The following is a 16,323-nucleotide window of genomic DNA, read 5'->3' on the forward strand; positions in this document are numbered from 1 at the left end:
CCGCCTTGGCGAACTGTGCTGGACAACTCGGGGTAGATGAGGTGAGTAGCCCTCACCTCTCCCTACAAGTCCAGAGCCTGGCGTTAATGGCCAGCTGGGTCCCTGCTTCCTCTGGGCCCGGCCCTGTCCCCTGCACATGCCAGCGTTTCAGGGGCCTCCGAGCAGGGCACCCTGTGCGAGTGGACGTCCCAGCCGTCCTGGCCCCACCCAACATCTCTGGGAGGGGTGTGGTGGAAGCCCAGGGACAACAGTGCCATCCCCCTGAGTTTGAGGACACGCGGCAGGTGGGCACTGGACGGGCAGCACGGTGGGGAAAGCTGGGAGGCTCCTGGGTGAGGATCATTTCTTGGACCCAGGATGCGTAGGCTGGGGCCCTGGGAGGCCGTTGGAGTGGGAAAGGGTCAGTCCCCTCCCCTATTTCCATGCCAAATAGCTGGGGTCAGCCCAGAGAGTGGCTGACAGTGCATTTCCACTGTTCAGCAGCCCCTGGGACCTCGCACCGCGACCCCGGTGCAGTCATCCAGGCTCGGCTGTGGCCGCTGCAGCCCGTTGCCCTCCGGCTGGCTTCCCCTTGTCCCCCGTAGCCGACCACAGAAGACAGCGTCATAAAGCTCAGTGCTGCCACCTGCGAGCGTAAGGACTGCGTTCCCTGTGGAGTGATTAGTAGTGGCCAAGAGATTCCCGCTGGGAAAAGGTCTCTGTTCCCTAGAGGGACAGTGGAGCCACATCACACCGCCTCCCCTGCAGGGAAGCACCTGGGCTCCTCGCTCTTGTCACCTGGACAGCTGTACCAAGTGAAGACTGGGTCTTGGTGGAAGTCACCCTCCATGGTGTACCCTGAGTGTTGAACCTCCTCGGGGGTCCCTTTTCCATGTGGCTGAGTGCCCTTCAAGCCTCCAGTCACTGTCCCTCAGCCCGCCCTGCAGTGCCAGCTGCACGCCCTCCACTGTGAGCCACTGCGGCTGGGCGGACGGTGGCCTCCAACGGCACCAGGTCCAGATCCCTGGAACCTGTTACCTCAGGTGCTGACGGTGGTGCAGGTGTGACTGAGTCACGGCTCTTGAGATGCAGAGAGTACCCTGGAGTGTCCACGTGGGCCCGGAACGCCGTCCCCAGTGTGCTCATAAGCAGAGGGCCGTTCGCCACACAGAGAAGACGGGTGTGAAGAAGGCGGCAGGGGGCGCAGTGACGGCTGTCCTCGTGTTGGCTGTTGTCATCTTTTTATTTGACAACCGAAGGGAAAGAGGTCAGAGCCCCCGACGAAATCGTCAGGTGTTGCATGTTGTCAAAGGCCTGCAGCACACCTGTGATCTCTGCTCTGGAACCGTGCGCGGTACGGGCCTGGCTCACGGCCTCCAGCCCCACACACCCAGCCCCACCCTTAGCTGTCGGCTTGTCCCCGGAAGGGAGCAGCAGGAGGGGACCCTCTGTGAGGACCGCGGGAAGGCAGAGTGGAAGCCATCCTAGCTTAGGGGGAAGAAGGATGCTCTGGACCTTTTGTCGACATGCTGGTTGGATATGGGAGCCTTCTGGTGAAGGTCTGAAGACTTCAAGGTTAGAAAAGGACACCTGCTCTCTGTTTATTTTAAATGTCCTAGCCTGAGACCGGCTGTACTTCTGGGAGTAAAACCCAGAGGGCCTTTCCAATCCTGTCGAGAGCCAAGAAGAGGCCATTTCTTTCTTTCTTTCTTTTTTTTAATACTCACCCGAGGATATTTTTCTATTTATCTTCAGATAGAGTGGGAGGGAGGGAGAGAGGGAGAAACATCAGTGTGAGAGAGACACACCGACTGGCTGCCTCCCACAGTACCCTGACCAGGGCCGGAGACAAACCACACCGAGGTACATGCCCTTGACCTGAATTGAACCTGCGACTCACTGGTCCGCAGGCAACACTAACCAAACCGGCCAGGGCAAGAGGCCACTTCTTGATTACCAGTGTCCAAGCCGAGTGCCAGCCCTTCTCTCCTGCCCCCTCCCTCATCGCTGGGCCCTGCCCTTGGGACCCAACAAGGCCCACAGGCAGGGTAGGGTGACAGCAGGCTCCAGTGTGTGCTGGTCACGGCACTTCAGTCTGAACGCACCATGGCTCCTGTGGCGACAGGAGCTCATGGCTTTGGTGTCAGAGACCTGGGTTCTGATCGCAGCTCTGTGACTTACCGCAGTGGAAACGGATCCAAGGTACTTCATCTCTGGACCTGTGTCTTCTTTACAACGGAGAGGAAAACGGCATGTATTTAAAGGCCTGGCGTGCTGTTGAGCGTCCTGAGAAGTCAGGTGGCGCCCAGGGGTCCTGGGCAGGGGGTCGCTCTGCAGGCTGCGGAGAGCGAGGCCTGAATGCATGTGTAGGGTTCAGAAGACTGCTGCTGGGTCTTGGCTACCGACGTCTAACTGCGGCCATCCTCCCGCCAGCCACGCCTTTGTTCCCATCGGTGCCGCTCTGCGCCTGCCTCCTCGTGTTCAACCAGCACCCCTGCCCCCGCCCCATGTGGCGTTCCTCACAGTGATAGTACCGTGTGTGGAAGAATCCTCGCCCTCACCTTGAATCCGGGGGGGCTAAGGCATCAGAGTGGGAACACGGGGACCAGAAAGCAGGACCAATGTACGTGTGTGCCTGGGAAGGAGGCAGAAAGTGGATCGATCCGTGCGCGCTGCCTCCTGTCACCCGGTGCTGCAGTCTGCCTGGGTATTTCCACTGCCATCTGTCAGAGCTCGGAAATACATGGCCTTACTCGTTCCGCTCCCTGCGTTTACATCTGCTGAGCGAGATCGGCTGGGCTGGGGGGTAACCGCTCTGGGGGGGGGGGGGAGCCGGAGGCAGGGAGGGTGGTCCTTAAAACAGCGTTTTCTACTCAGCCTTTGCTTTGCATGTTTACATTGTAAAGTACGTATGGAGCACACCCAGTTCACCCAGAATTCGCCATCTTATTCAAACCTCACTTTAAGCCTGAAAGTAGGCATTGGGCCCATTTTATAGATGAAGCTAGGAATGGATTAGGACTCTTGGTGACAAGGGACAGAAACCACAGCTCAAACTTGGCTTGAGAATAAAAGGGGAGCTCGCTGCTTCATGTGACTGAAAGTCCAGGGGGACAGCTGTTCCGGGACAGCTGTCATAGGTAGGACTCAGGTGGCCCCCACAGGGTGGGACCTTTCTCTGTGGGTTTCACTCCAGGATTTTCTTTACACTGGATCCCCACCTCCACCCCTGAAAGTTGCCTTTCTCAAGGGTTCCAGCCAAAGAATTTGGATCATGTGCCCAGCCCTGACCCAGTCTGACTGCCCAGGAGTTTAAAAGGCTGATTGGTGCAGTGAGGGTCATGTCCCGAGTAGCTAAAAGTTTGGAAAGCTCCGATTGGTCAGTCCTGGGTCTCAAACAGAGCCCTGCAACTGGGGCTGGGTCATGCCCGGGAGACCTAAGGCCTGAGAATAGGGTTGTTATGGCCTTATAAGGGGCTGGCTCACCAGGTACTGTTGGAGAAGTGTGTTTAAAACATGCCCCCTAGAGACCAAGGTGAGGTGGCACTGCCCAGGCTCTAATCTCAACCAGCTGGTTTCAAAGGCTTTTCTATTTTTCTTCTTCTTCAGTACAGCGACCCTCAGTTCCAGCTACACATTAGAATCTGGGCAGGAAAATGTTAAAACAAATACCGGGACCTGGACCCTACCGCCTGAACCTAGAAATGTGATGCTGTGGGGGTGGGGTACGGGCATCTGTATTTCTCAAAAACCCCCGATGATTGTACTGTGCAGCCAAAGTCAAGACCGAGTGGATTAGGAGTACCCTCCCCCCCACTATAAACTATGGGGTACTCACTATGACAGGGGTGGTCACTGTCACCAAGGGGCTCAGAACCCAGATAATCTGGAGGTTGGGGAGGAAGAGCAGGTGGCTGGGAGCCCTGGGCTGTGACCCTGGTCTGGAAGCGGCTGCGGGCTGCTTCTGGGTAGAGGCAGGGCCCCTTGAGCCGGCCGGCGCGCTGGCCCCCGTCACCTGGGGCATCCCTAGCTGACACATTACTGTAGCAGTTGCCTCGCTGGCGACGCACTTCGAGGGAGCGAGACACCTCGGTCCCCAGTGAGTGGTGCTCTTCCTGTCTGCTGCGGCAGCCCAGCCAGGGCTTCGGCTGCTAGCGGCTGGCACGGGGAGAACACCGCAGCCAGGCTGCCCCTCGGGGCCAGGCCACCAGCATCACCTGTCCCTCTTCTAAGACAAAGGGAAAAAATGCAAAATGCAGCTACTGAGCAACCTGCTCCTCCCCCGGTAGCAGCCACAGGTCACGGAGAGGAGCCAGGGGCTCTCCTGGCCCCAGGACCCCGATCAGATGTGTGCGCCCACCCCTCCTCCCCTGCGTCTGTAACAGCTGAGCACTGCGTGGCGGGAAGGGGACCCACGTGCCGGGTGCCACTGCTGCAGCGGAGCACACTGAGGTCGCATGGGGACGAGCGCCGGGCACTCCGCTTTCCTCAAGCCAGGGTCCTTCTCTTTGCCAGTGTGGCAGCGGCATCCCTGAACAGCCCCTCGCTCTGCTCTCGCGCCTCCCGCCCCCCATCGCAGAACATTCTGCTGCAGGCACCGCACGGGACCACTTCCAGGGTCCCGCCTGTCGCTGTGACTCGATCCAAAAACCAAGAGCCTCCAACTCACGTGTGCCCCGCTCGGGGCTTCCGCCCAAGTCCCGTCTTCTTCCCAACAGACAGCTTTACCAGTTCACTCTGGTTTTCAGCAAATCCTTTATTCACCTCCTGTTCCCCAACCAGGTCCCATGAGCGCAGGCAGCCAGGTACCTGTGCGGGCTGTGGGCTTTGTAAACGTAGAGCATCGGTATGTACAGAAATCATGCACCTCAGTGGTTCTTGAACAAATACTTAATGAGTAGAAAGACGCCAGGTGTTTTGAAATGTCTGCCCTTTCCTGCATTCTAATCACTGAACAACATCTTGCAGAAGTTTTGCTCAACCGTAGACACGGCTCCTTTGCACACTTGCTAGTAACTGCCTGGTGCACTTCGAGACGCGTTTACTTCTGACGCTGCTCCTCACAGAAGCTGCTGGCGTCGCTGGACCTGCACAGGGGACAGACTGTGTCATCCGTACTGCGGCACGGCCGCATCGAGCTGCCACTGCTGCCACTCGGCATCTCCAGCATGGCTGCAGGCTGCCCTCCTCACGCTAGCTAGCAGGAGGCTGTTTCTAGACTGGGTGCCTCCTGGCCACTGCTTCGCAGGAGACTGCAAGTCCAGCTCTGGGACTCCGGGTCCTTGGGGTCTGTCAGGCTTCCCAGTGTCCTCGCTCACACATCGCTTAGGCCGCCATTGCTCAGCACACACCGCGTGCAATGATGGGGACACGGGCTGGCTCTTCCACTGTCTCCGAGTCCAGCCCTGGGACGTTTATGTACAGACAGATCAATGGGAAATCACGGGAACAGAACTCCAGACGGAACGGACACTTGGTCACATCTTGATTCCGGTTGTGCCACAGAAGGCTTCCCGGATGTCGCTGGAGGGGTGAAGTCTCATCACCCCACCACAGCTCCAACCGGCCAACCAGGTGATCTCAGGTTCACCATCGAAACAGCTGAAACGGGGGTTGTCCAGGCCCGGTTTGGCAGTGGGGTTTCTGTAGGCAGTGAGGTGAGTGAGCTCCACGTTCTGTGGCTGATCGTGGGAGCTCCGATGAGGACAGCAGCCTCCTGAAGGAAGGCAGCGTCCCGGGACAGCCTGTCAGTGTCCAGTCCCAGCTGCCGAACAAGCTGCCACCAGAGACCTGAAGGGTGCACGGCGGGGCGAGTGGAAGGTGACATTTCCCCCGGCCATGACCCTGTGCACTGCCCCTGACCGTGCCTACGCTGCCCACGCAGCCGGCCAGGTGTGGGGCTGCACTGTCCCCGGCCCGGGGTGCTGAGGGGTGCCCTGTGTGGCTGACAGCGGCGCAGGCCAACTTCTCCAGCGCTCTGGTTTGCAGTGTTTTGTTTGCTTTGTTCTGTTTTTTCTCTTAAGGTGACCACAAGAAGTTATGTTGTTGCATTCAGACAAAGAACCATCTGATCACTGTTTCAGAGGACGGAAAAACCCAGGAACATGACAGACAGCGGGCACCGCGCCTCTGGTCACAGCAAAGGGACACACCAGGAGGCGGAAACGAATCGCAGGGGCAGGTGAGCAGAAGGAAAACCACCTAAGGAAATACAAGCCCCCATTTCCCACTAATGACGATGAAAGGAAAGAGGGACCCCACGTGGTGTAAACACCCCAAATAAGAGCTTTCTGCTGAGTCAGGTTTCGAAGCACGGAACCGTGACCCGGTGGGCGCTGGGCTGCACCAGTGTGTCCAGGCTGTCCCCAGGCTGCTCCTGCCGACCCCAGCACCGGCTGTTCTCACCGGCCGGGAGCGAAGATGAAATCCAGGGCCTGCCGTTCAGCCGCAGCAACGTTCGGGTGCCACAGATCCACCATGAAAACCACCCGCGGGCCGTCCTCCGCTGAACCTGGGATGGGGGCGACAGAGGAGAGGTTTGAACAGCCTCGGAGCCGGGGCCCACGCAGAGCTGGAGCCCACACGGTTCTCTCAGGCACAGCTCGGAAGACCTCCGATCAGGAGTGTGATCCAGCTCCCTGAGCTCCGGGCAGAGTGCAAACCAGGACAGGCAGGGGGGATGCGTGGTAGGAGCTCAGGATATTTACGGCACCGAAGCCGTTCCATGTGCTCCTGCCGTGGTCGACACATGTCGGTATACATCTGTCAAAACCCGCACAACGTACCCTAATGTAAACCATCGACTGTAGCTAACAACAGCGGTAAATACTATCTCGTCAACCGTAACAGATGTACCACACTCATGCAAGATGTTAATAAAAGGGGGAACTGTCGGGGGGTGGCATGTACTTTCTGCTCAATTTTTCTGGAAACCTCACACTGCTCTAAAAGCGAAGTGCATGTTGAAAGCAGCGGAGAAGACGCGCTCACCTCCGTGAAACGCGGTGTGCAGGAAGGAGTCGTCGAAGAGAAGGCAGCGGCCTTCCGCCCAGCACTGGGGCTCCCCGCCCACCACCAGCTCGCAGCCGCTCGGAGTCCTCAGACCTGGGGGAAAGGACAGGAGCGTGAAGGCAGGTGGCCCGGCTGGAAGGCAGGGGGGGCTGCTCTGGGGACAGCTCTCACTTCCAGTCCTGACCCCCACCCCGGGGAGCCCTGTTTGGGATGCGGGGTAGTTTAACAGGGCAAATACAGGCTAAGCCCCTGGACCCTCACCACACTCCTTGGAAAACTCATTCCTCCACTGGCTTAATCTGTTCTGGATCACGGACCCCCGGAACCAAGGCTTGCCCTGCACTTTTAAGACTCCTGGAGCCCAACCATGGGACCCCCCAGAAATGGAGGGTGCCAGATTTAGAACCCTGCCTTTTTTTTTTTATTAATTTTTTTCTTTATTGATTTTGAGAGAGAGAGGAAGGAAGAGGGAGAGAGAGATAGAAACGTCAATGGGAGAGAACATCAATTGGCCGCCTCCTGCATGCCCCCCACTGGGGATCGGGCCCACAACCTGGGCATGTGCCCTGATGGGGAATCGAACCAGCGACCTCTTGGTGCGTGGGTCGACGCTCAACCACTGAGCCACATCGGCCGGGCTGGAACCCTGCCTGCCTCTCGATGACCTGTTTCCTGCAGTCCCGTCTCCAGGGCTGTTTCAGGAGAGATGAAGGATGCAAAGGCTCACACGGCGCCCTTTCCTCTGGGTCTTAACCCTTGAATCCGTCTGAGGCCCGGGACGGCATGTCCTTTATCCAGGTTTCCCTGGCCTCACGTGGGAACCTGGGGGACACCCTCCGAAAACCCCGAGCGTCAAGAGAATGTGGAATGACGCCTTTGTAAGGAGCCATATGTAAGGCCTGGTGGTGAGTCCCGCGCGTGCCTCACCCCGGAGAGGGGTGCGGTGGGGTGCTGCCACCGGCGCCCTCAGCCCCGTCTCCCCTCCCACGGTCTGCGGACGCAGAAGAGGCTGGGCAGCCTGACAGCTCTCCCGCAGGGCTGCCGGGGGGCGGGCCCTGGGCGCGGGGCTGGGCCTGTGGTGTTCTCATCTGTCCGCAGTGACTCCCTGTGCCAACCAGGACCCCGAGCCAGTCAGCAGTATCCCTCCTGACAAGCATGAGGCAGCTCTTTCTGTCACACGCAAGGTGTTTTAATGCGCCCTCGAGCCAGAAACTGATGGCTCCAGGAAGCATGAACACAGTAAGAATTCTAACAGGCACCCTGGCCGGTATGGCTCAGCAGTGAGCGCGTCAGCCCGCGGACCAGAGAGTCGCGGGTTCGATTCCATTGCTGCCATGGGCATGTACTTCAGTTACAGGTTCGATCCCCGGTCCTGGTTGGGGTTGTGAGGAAGGTAGCCGGTCGGTGTGTCTCTCCCACGTTGATGTCTCTCTCTCTCTCCCTCCCACTCTACCTAAAGACAGATGGAGGAATGTCCTCAGGTGAAGATTAAAAAAAAAAGAGAGAAAGAGAATTCTAACAGGCCAGTCGGAGTAGTGGAAGGACCGAGGACCTGGCATCAGATGACCAGCAGTCTTATCTGCTGTGTGACACTGGGCAAGTGTTCAACCTCTCTGAGCCGCAGCCTCCTTGTCTGTAAGGAGGGGACATTACATACTTACTGCGACCACTGTCCTTGCTACTAATAACTGGAGACGTACTGTGAGCAGGCTTGTGTTAAATACACACTTTACAGACACCACTTCGCCTCCTTCCCAGAGGGAGCAACTGGCATGCAGAGGAGTTAAGGGGCCTGCTGGGAGTCACCATTTAGTCCTCGAGCATCTCAGATTTGAATCCAGTCTGTCTGGCTCCAAAGAACAGCATGGGCAGCATGATAAAACACTGGACAGCGTGACATAAATGCCAGTTATTGCACTAGTAGCAGTGGTAGAAAAGCGATCGTTGATTTTCCTGCCGTTAATATATTTCAGCCATCAATAGCACAGGTCACGCATCGGCCGAGACTGTCCATTCTGACTCTGCAACCACGACCTCCCGCTACTGGTAACAACTGCCGTGGGGTTCGGACTGTCAAGGGCTCAGCCGCCGCTCGCTGGCTCAGATGAAGAGAGCCCCACCGGCCACAGCCTCTTGTCATGCCTCACCGGCCAGTTCAGGTGAAGGCCTCAGGACAGGTGCTTCTTGGCAGGGACAGTCTACGAGACGCTCCCCTTCTCTGTGACACCGAAGGACTGATGGCCGCGCACCACGGTACAGTAGAAAAATGGCCTGGCTTGCGGGCTTGCCAGTCCCCTGCTTCCTCTGCCCGCCACCCCCACACTCTGCTCCGGCCTCCCAGGGGCCCACCGTTCTGCCCCTTCCCACAAACCAGTTTAGTTGGCAGAAGTAATCAATACTCCCCCAAACGAGAATGTGGGTGGCTCCTGGGGACAGAGTCAGGCCCCGCACATGGCCTCGGCCACCCCCACACGCCCAGGCTCCTCTCTGGCTTAGGGTTTGCTGCTTCGTCCCCACCAACCCCGGAGGAGGCAGGAGGCGGAGAAAAGGCTCCGCCCACCAGGCCCCACTCGGAAGGCCAGCAGCTGGCACTCAGGGCGGGCGCGGCAAACAGGAGCCGCTCCGCTGCTACCACGTGGCTCAGCAGCCCAGACACCCAACGGCATGTGCACGAAGGGAGAATGAGGGCCGAGTCTGCTCATTTAGTGAGAATCGGCTGAATGCGCTCACGCCTTTCCATCTACCCTTCTCGAGAGTCGGCCATTTGGACAGGAATCTGCCTCCCCGGTGGCGCCTGCCTGGTAATAGTCAGAAGTTGCTTTCTGGAGGTTGGTGGCAGTGCGGTTGGGACGGGCCAGCCCCGTACACAATGCGGGGTGGTGGCTGGACTGGAGCTGTCCCGAGGTTCTGCACGGGAGTGACGCCACCTCTAGAGGTAGCTCAGGACAGGGCTCAGCAAATGGACTGGGCACAGGAAGAGCCGTGGCTGGGGGGGCAGCTGCTGGGGGGACAGTTCCACCAGCCACAACTCAGACAGAAAGCAGCAAAGGACAAGGGCTGGCATTTCAAGAATCACAGGTACCTCCGCACCTTCGGCCAGGTAACTGGCAGAGGCGGGACCACCGGGCACGCATCAGGCTAGCCCTGCTTCTGACCTCATTCTCTGGACTCCCTCTCTGGCAACACTCAAGGTCACATGACCCAAACACACCCTTATTTCCTTTCTGGGCAGATGCGAACGTGGGCATGGCATTGGGAAGAAGGAAACGGTGAGCAAAGCCAACCACGAGCTCGCCCTGGCCTCGGGGACGAGCCCCACTCCGACTGGACGTCTTCCAAGGTTCCCTGCCGGCCAGGGAACGTGACGTGGTCCACCTTTTCTGCTGGCCAGTGACGAGCTGGGCCGAGAAGGGAGCGACAGGTCATAAAGAGGGCCTGTGTGGGAGATTTACACACATGCACGCACATGCACACACACGTGAATTGCACAGATGCACACAGGCATTAGTGCACAGGCACACAGCTGTGATTTTCTCACCACCAGCCCTTCCTACTCGGCACACCTGGAGTTCTACCACACCCATCCTCGAAGGCCCTTCCCTGCCTCGCTTTGCAGTTTTTAGAAAACATAAAAGAAAACCCTTTAAAAAAAGCCCAGCCTTTTCCCCCATTGCCTGATGGGGGCTCTCTGTGGTTCGCTCCCACCTGACCTCTCCAACCTCAGCCTCCACCACTGGACGCCCCACTGAGCCCAGACACGGCTCCCCAACCCCTGAGGGGAAGCCTTCTTCCCGACTCCACCCTTCAAGGTCCGACCACCTCCCGGAGCAGCCCGCCTGCAGCCCTGTGGTCCTCTGTCCGTGGAGAGTACCCTGGTGCCTCGCACAGCGCTTCTACTGAGGACCCGTCACCTGGACGACGCCTCACCTCTCAGGTTAATGAGTGGCCCCGCACTGGACCGCTCTCTGCCTGCAAGTACTTTACACACAGCACTGCTAACCCCCAACCGGCCCCCAGGAGGGTGTCATCGCCTCCACTGGAGACAGGAGGAACCGGGGCTCAGAGACTTAGCCCTGCCCCAGGTCACTCAGCAAACGGGGCTAACGTCTGAGTCCAGCTGTGTTTGCTTCCGCCTCTGCCATTTCCCACTGTTCCTGAGGGCAGAGACCGTGTCTCATGGATTCTCTGTGACACTGTCCAACAGTGTCTGAGCCTCAAAGCTACCAGCAACTGTTCACTGAACACTGCCACGTGCTGGGCACTGTGTCCAGGAGCCACGGAGATACTACTTCCTTTAATCCTCCAATGACCCAGTGAGATAACTACTACCTCCCCATTGTACAGATGAGGAAATGGAGGCACAGGGAGACTCGGGTACTTGCCCAGAGCTGACCAGGATGCCGTGGCAGCTGCCCAAATCTGGTTCCGTGTTTGTAGAGCAGTGAAGCCCACCGTCAAAGCCGCACTTCATCACAATCCCAGAGAGGGAGCAGGAGAAGCAGAGGGCTCGGGGCGAGTGAAGGGGTGTGGTGGGCACGGGGCATCCCGCTCAGGCCCGCTCCAGGCTCCGCATGACTTCCCTCCTCCAGCCTGACGCCCAGGCAGGCTCCCCACCCCCAGCAGGGCCTCGGCTCCGTCACACTCCTCCAGTCCAGGCAGGCTGCACCCCCCTCCCCGAGGCTCCGTCACACTCCTCCAGTCCAGGCAGGCTGCACCCCCCTCCCCGAGGCTCCGTCACACTCCTCCAGTCCAGGCAGGCTGCCCCCCCCCAAAGGCTCCGTCACACTCCTCCAGTCCAGGCAGGCTGCCCCCCCCCCAAAGGCTCCGTCACACTCCTCCAGTCCAGGCAGGCTGCCCCCCCCCAAAGGCTCCGTCACACTCCTCCAGTCCAGGCAGGCTGCACTCCCCTCCCCGAGGCTCCGTCACACTCCTCCAGTCCAGGCAGGCTGCACTCCCCTCCCCGAGGCTCCGTCACACTCCTCCAGTCCAGGCAGGCTGCACCCCCCTCCCCGAGGCTCCGTCACACTCCTCCAGTCCAGGCAGGCTGCACCCCCCTCCCCGAGGCTCCGTCACACTCCTCCAGTCCAGGCAGGCTGCCCCCCCCCAAAGGCTCCGTCACACTCCTCCAGTCCAGGCAGGCTGCACTCCCCTCCCCGAGGCTCCGTCACACTCCTCCAGTCCGGGATGCTAACTCGCGGGGCCATCGCCCAGGTAACCAAGCCATTATCATGACTCACCAGGGACGAACCGGGCACTCTGGGGAACTGATATCCCTATTTACCGAGCCGTTTTCAAGCCTACTTTTATTAAGTACTCCCTCTCTATCAAGCTCTGTGAACAAATGCTTCGCAATACACGTTCTCTTAGCAGATCCTGAGAACAACTCAGTACAAGATGATCTTCCACACAAGGAAGTGGAGGCCCCGAGAGGTGAAATGACTCGCCCAAGGCAACACAGCCAGCGCAGGGCCAGGACGCACACACAGGCAACCTGACTCCAGCCCTGTCCTCGGAGGAAGTGGAGGCCCCAAGAGGTGAAGTGACTCGCCCAAGGCAACACAGCCAGCGCAGGGCCAGGACGCACACACAGGCAACCTGACTCCAGCCCTGTCCTCGGAGGAAGTGGAGGCCCCAAGAGGTGAAGTGACTCGCCCAAGGCAACACAGCCAGCGCAGGGCCAGGACGCACACACAGGCAATCTGACTCCAGCCCTGTCCCGGAGCCACAGATCCACACAATACATGCCCTACCTTTCCCCAGGATCTGAGTAAAGCCACCACCAAGCTCATCTCATCTCCGACTATTCAGAAGGCACTGAGGGTCATTCCCAGCCTCCCGACCTCAGTGATCATTGTGACAGTCTCGGCTCTGGGCTCCACGGTCCAGTGCAGTAGCCACTGGCCATACGCTGCTGTTTCAATTCTAATTTAGATGAAGTTAAAAACTGAGCGCCTCAGTTGCACCAATCACACCTCAAACTCTCGGCAGTCACGCGGGGCTAGTGGCCACCGTGCTACACAGCGCACTGGGGACATTTCTATCAGCGCAGACAACTCCCCTGGACAGAGCGCGTCAGTGGTAGATTCGGACTGATCACATGTTTCTTTTCTGACCCCAATCTCTGCCGTCAAAAACGGTTTACGGGTGATGCATCAACCTGTGATAGAAGCACAGTGAAGACTGTGAAGAAAGCACGATTCTGGCTACTGAGCTTTCAAGTCTGGGTTCGACTCTAGGGAGGAGGGTGCGAGCCGGAGCCCCGCCCTACGACATACCTAAGTGGCATCGGATGCGGATGTTGGTGGGTCCATAGTGCTCCGTTATCACAGTCCCAGGGCTCAGCACGGAGATGCACGCGTTCCCAAAAACATTGTTCCCAATGCAGGTCCGGAGGCTTCCGAGCAAGCGGTACGTCCGTGGGCACTTCCTGCAGTTCCTGGGAACGCACACCCCCTGATTGACCAGGTAAAAGGTGACCCACTCCCCGCTGGGGGTGCTGTTCATCTTCCAGCCCTGCGGGAGGCTGCAGTTCGAGAAGGCTTTGTAGAGGGCCTCGAACTCGCACAGGACGGTCTGGAAGCTCCGCTCCAGCAGCTCCACGTCGTGCTTCTGGGCGTCCCGGGAGAAGTAGGGCGTGGTGGGCAGGTCGGGCAGGAAGAAGACCTCGGGCTTCTGGATGGAGGGCCGGCTGCTGAGGTAGCGGCCCTGCTCGCGGATGCCCTTGTGGATGCGGCCCATGCCCGCCCAGGAGTAGCGCTTGGCGTACTCCTGCAGGTTGTGGTAGAGCTTCTGGTTGAGCCCCTCGTTGTGGGTGCAGCGCACGCACTCGGGCGACTGGCAGTACACGTAGCCGTTCTGCAGCCCGCTGGCATCTGCGCCCTGCATGAGGGAGTTGACGGAGACGTAGGGCCGGGGCTGCTCCCGGCCCACGTGGTAACAGTACCACACGAACAGGACCAGCAGGCAGGCCACGGTGACGATGGCGGTGGTGTCACAGTCCCGCACGGACTGGATGCCCGTGGCGATGCAGTCCCGCAGGCCATCCAGCGACCAGCTCCAGGCCACCAGCCACTCGGGCAACATCGTGGGGGAGTTGTTGCTGTGGGTGCGAAGCAAGGTCAGTCAGTCCTCTGGGGTCCCAAGGGCACCCACACCTTGCAGGTTAGCGTGGGGCAGCTGGGGCCCTGGGGGGCCATGGCTGCCCCTGCTCCTCGGTTCCTGCCAAGGGTGACATCGACAAACACCGAGGCCGCCTGTGCCCACCAAGTCCACTCCAGGCAAACGTCCCTGTAAATAGAGTGGAAGGAGCTGCTTTATGTCACATTAGCAAGAGGTGTCGGTCACTGTGAAATAACTTTCTTAGGAAGTCCAAACCTGAGATGGAAAAAAAAAAAAAAAAACCAGCATAAATTTTTACACCTGGAAAAGTCAACTGAAATGTGAAGTCCCAGGTCATTTTGTAAGGTCCTTGTTGGCAGGGGACATGCTTCTCCATCGTGTGCCTTCTCTCTCCACTTTACCCCCCCCCCCCCATTTCCCAAAGACCAGCAGCGTTTCGTCTGCATCAAGTCCTGCTTGGTAATCTGTAGCCCCGTGCATTTCATGTCATCCTTCGGAGGTGCTTGAGTTCCCATTTCACAGATGAGGAAACTGAGGCTCAGAGAGGTGCTATAACTGCTGCAAGTTCATGCAGCCATGGCAGGGACACAAATCCCATCTGACTTCAAAGTGGTATCTCTCCATTTTGCTATACTCTTTCATACAAGATATTTAATGAACGCTTATTCTCCTTCAATCTCTGTACCTTTAAAGAAATGTGGGTTTAAAAGCATTTTTAAAATGGCAAAGGAGCCCTGGCCAGTTTGGCTCAGCGGTTAGAGCGTCGGCCCGTGGACCAGAGAGCGCCAGGTTCGGTTCCCGCTAAGGGCACATACCTCAGTTGTAGTTTGTCCCTGGCCCCGGTTGGGGTCATGTGGGTGGCAACCAGTTGATGTGTCTCTCACATCAATGTTTCTCTCTCTCTCTTCCTCCCTCTCTCTCTCTCCTGCTCTATCTGAAGATAAATGCAAAAATGTCCTTGGGTGAGGATAAAAAAAAAAATGGCAACGGAACTTTAAACTGCATGTTCTCCATTTCCCTTTGTTTTCATAGCACTCCATCGTTCTTATTTCATCTCTCCTGCCCTTCCGACATGGGCTGGGCTTAAATCAAACTGGAAAAGGAAGTGGGCTCTCCGTGGTCACAGCCATGGCAGACACTGGGCATTTTCACCTACCCACTTGGGATACTACTTCCTGGCCTCACTCATGAAGTTATGAAAGGGACATGATGACACAGAATAGAAATAAAAGGCCTTTCAGGTGTCATTCTCCAAATCAGACGAAGGTGCTTCGCTACGTATTTCACTGATGGTTAGGGCCACTGTCTGGCATCCTGATTATCCTAATAACCTAGAAGTACGATCAGAGCCCAGCTGTCACGTTGTCCTTGTCTATAAAGCCCTTGCCATGTTCCCAGCTGAAACCCTCTGTCCATCCTTTTTCTAATCTGATCCTAACACATCCCCTCATCTTCAGGAGCAAAATAATTCAGACAATCCATTTTCTACTCTGCCCTCTCTTTCCTCTCTCAGGAATACGAGAAGGCAACTAAAACAGTGGCAAAGCTGTATCCTCCCCTTTCAGGATTAAATGTGGCCTGAAAATTCTTGCAATGGAGCAGAGAGATTAAGAACCCAAGCTGGAGATGGCTACACTGAGTACTACTCCCAACCCTGGACAGGTCACTTGCCCTCTCTACGACTCAGTTTCCTCCTCTGCACTGGAGATGAGCGACAGACGTCAAGCACTTACAGTCACGATGTCATGGTAAGCGTGCAATATGCTCTGGTAACTGCTATGACATGTCACATCCCATCTTGATTAGCCAGCAAACCACAGGTGGGACGTCAGAGAAAGACAGCGCAGGAGCGAAAATTCCAACACTGTTGTTGCCACACATCTCAAGTGATGTTTTTAGAGTCCTCAGACCTGCAAAGCCAAACATGAAAGGGAAGCCTTAGGTGATCATGAACTGCCTCTCTGCATCCTCCTGGCTCAGGCTGAATAAGGAGCCACTGGACTGCTGTGTTCAGTGAGTCCAAATCACACATGTAAATATGCATGCGTGTTTTTTATGTTTCTAGGAGAAATACAAGAATGGGGAGGTTAGACGCTGATTTTTTTTTCTCACGTGTTCTCAATTTCTCCAGATTTGGGAGAAGAGGGTCCCACTGGATGGAAACAGACCTCCCTCTGGACCCCTGGTTCTCTCTTAACTGGCAACTGTTTCCTC

The 16,323-nt window shown here is 57.6% G+C and overlaps 1 protein-coding gene across 1 annotated transcript; it reads right to left on the reverse strand.

Moving 5' to 3' along the window:
* Positions 1–6,380: 6,380 nt before the first annotated feature.
* On the reverse strand, positions 6,381–16,007 carry ASPHD2 (aspartate beta-hydroxylase domain containing 2). The gene is given in 5 exon segments (XM_036276960.1): positions 6,381–6,490; positions 6,970–7,083; positions 13,266–14,111; positions 14,114–14,364; positions 15,843–16,007. Coding segments are annotated over 4 exon segments (1,143 nt in total). The 5' UTR covers positions 14,187–14,364; positions 15,843–16,007.
* Positions 16,008–16,323: the final 316 nt, after the last annotated feature.

The sequence above is a fragment of the Molossus molossus genome, unplaced genomic scaffold, assembly GCF_014108415.1.
Source record: "Molossus molossus isolate mMolMol1 unplaced genomic scaffold, mMolMol1.p scaffold_m16_p_22, whole genome shotgun sequence".
NCBI classification, from domain to species: Eukaryota; Metazoa; Chordata; class Mammalia; order Chiroptera; family Molossidae; genus Molossus; species Molossus molossus.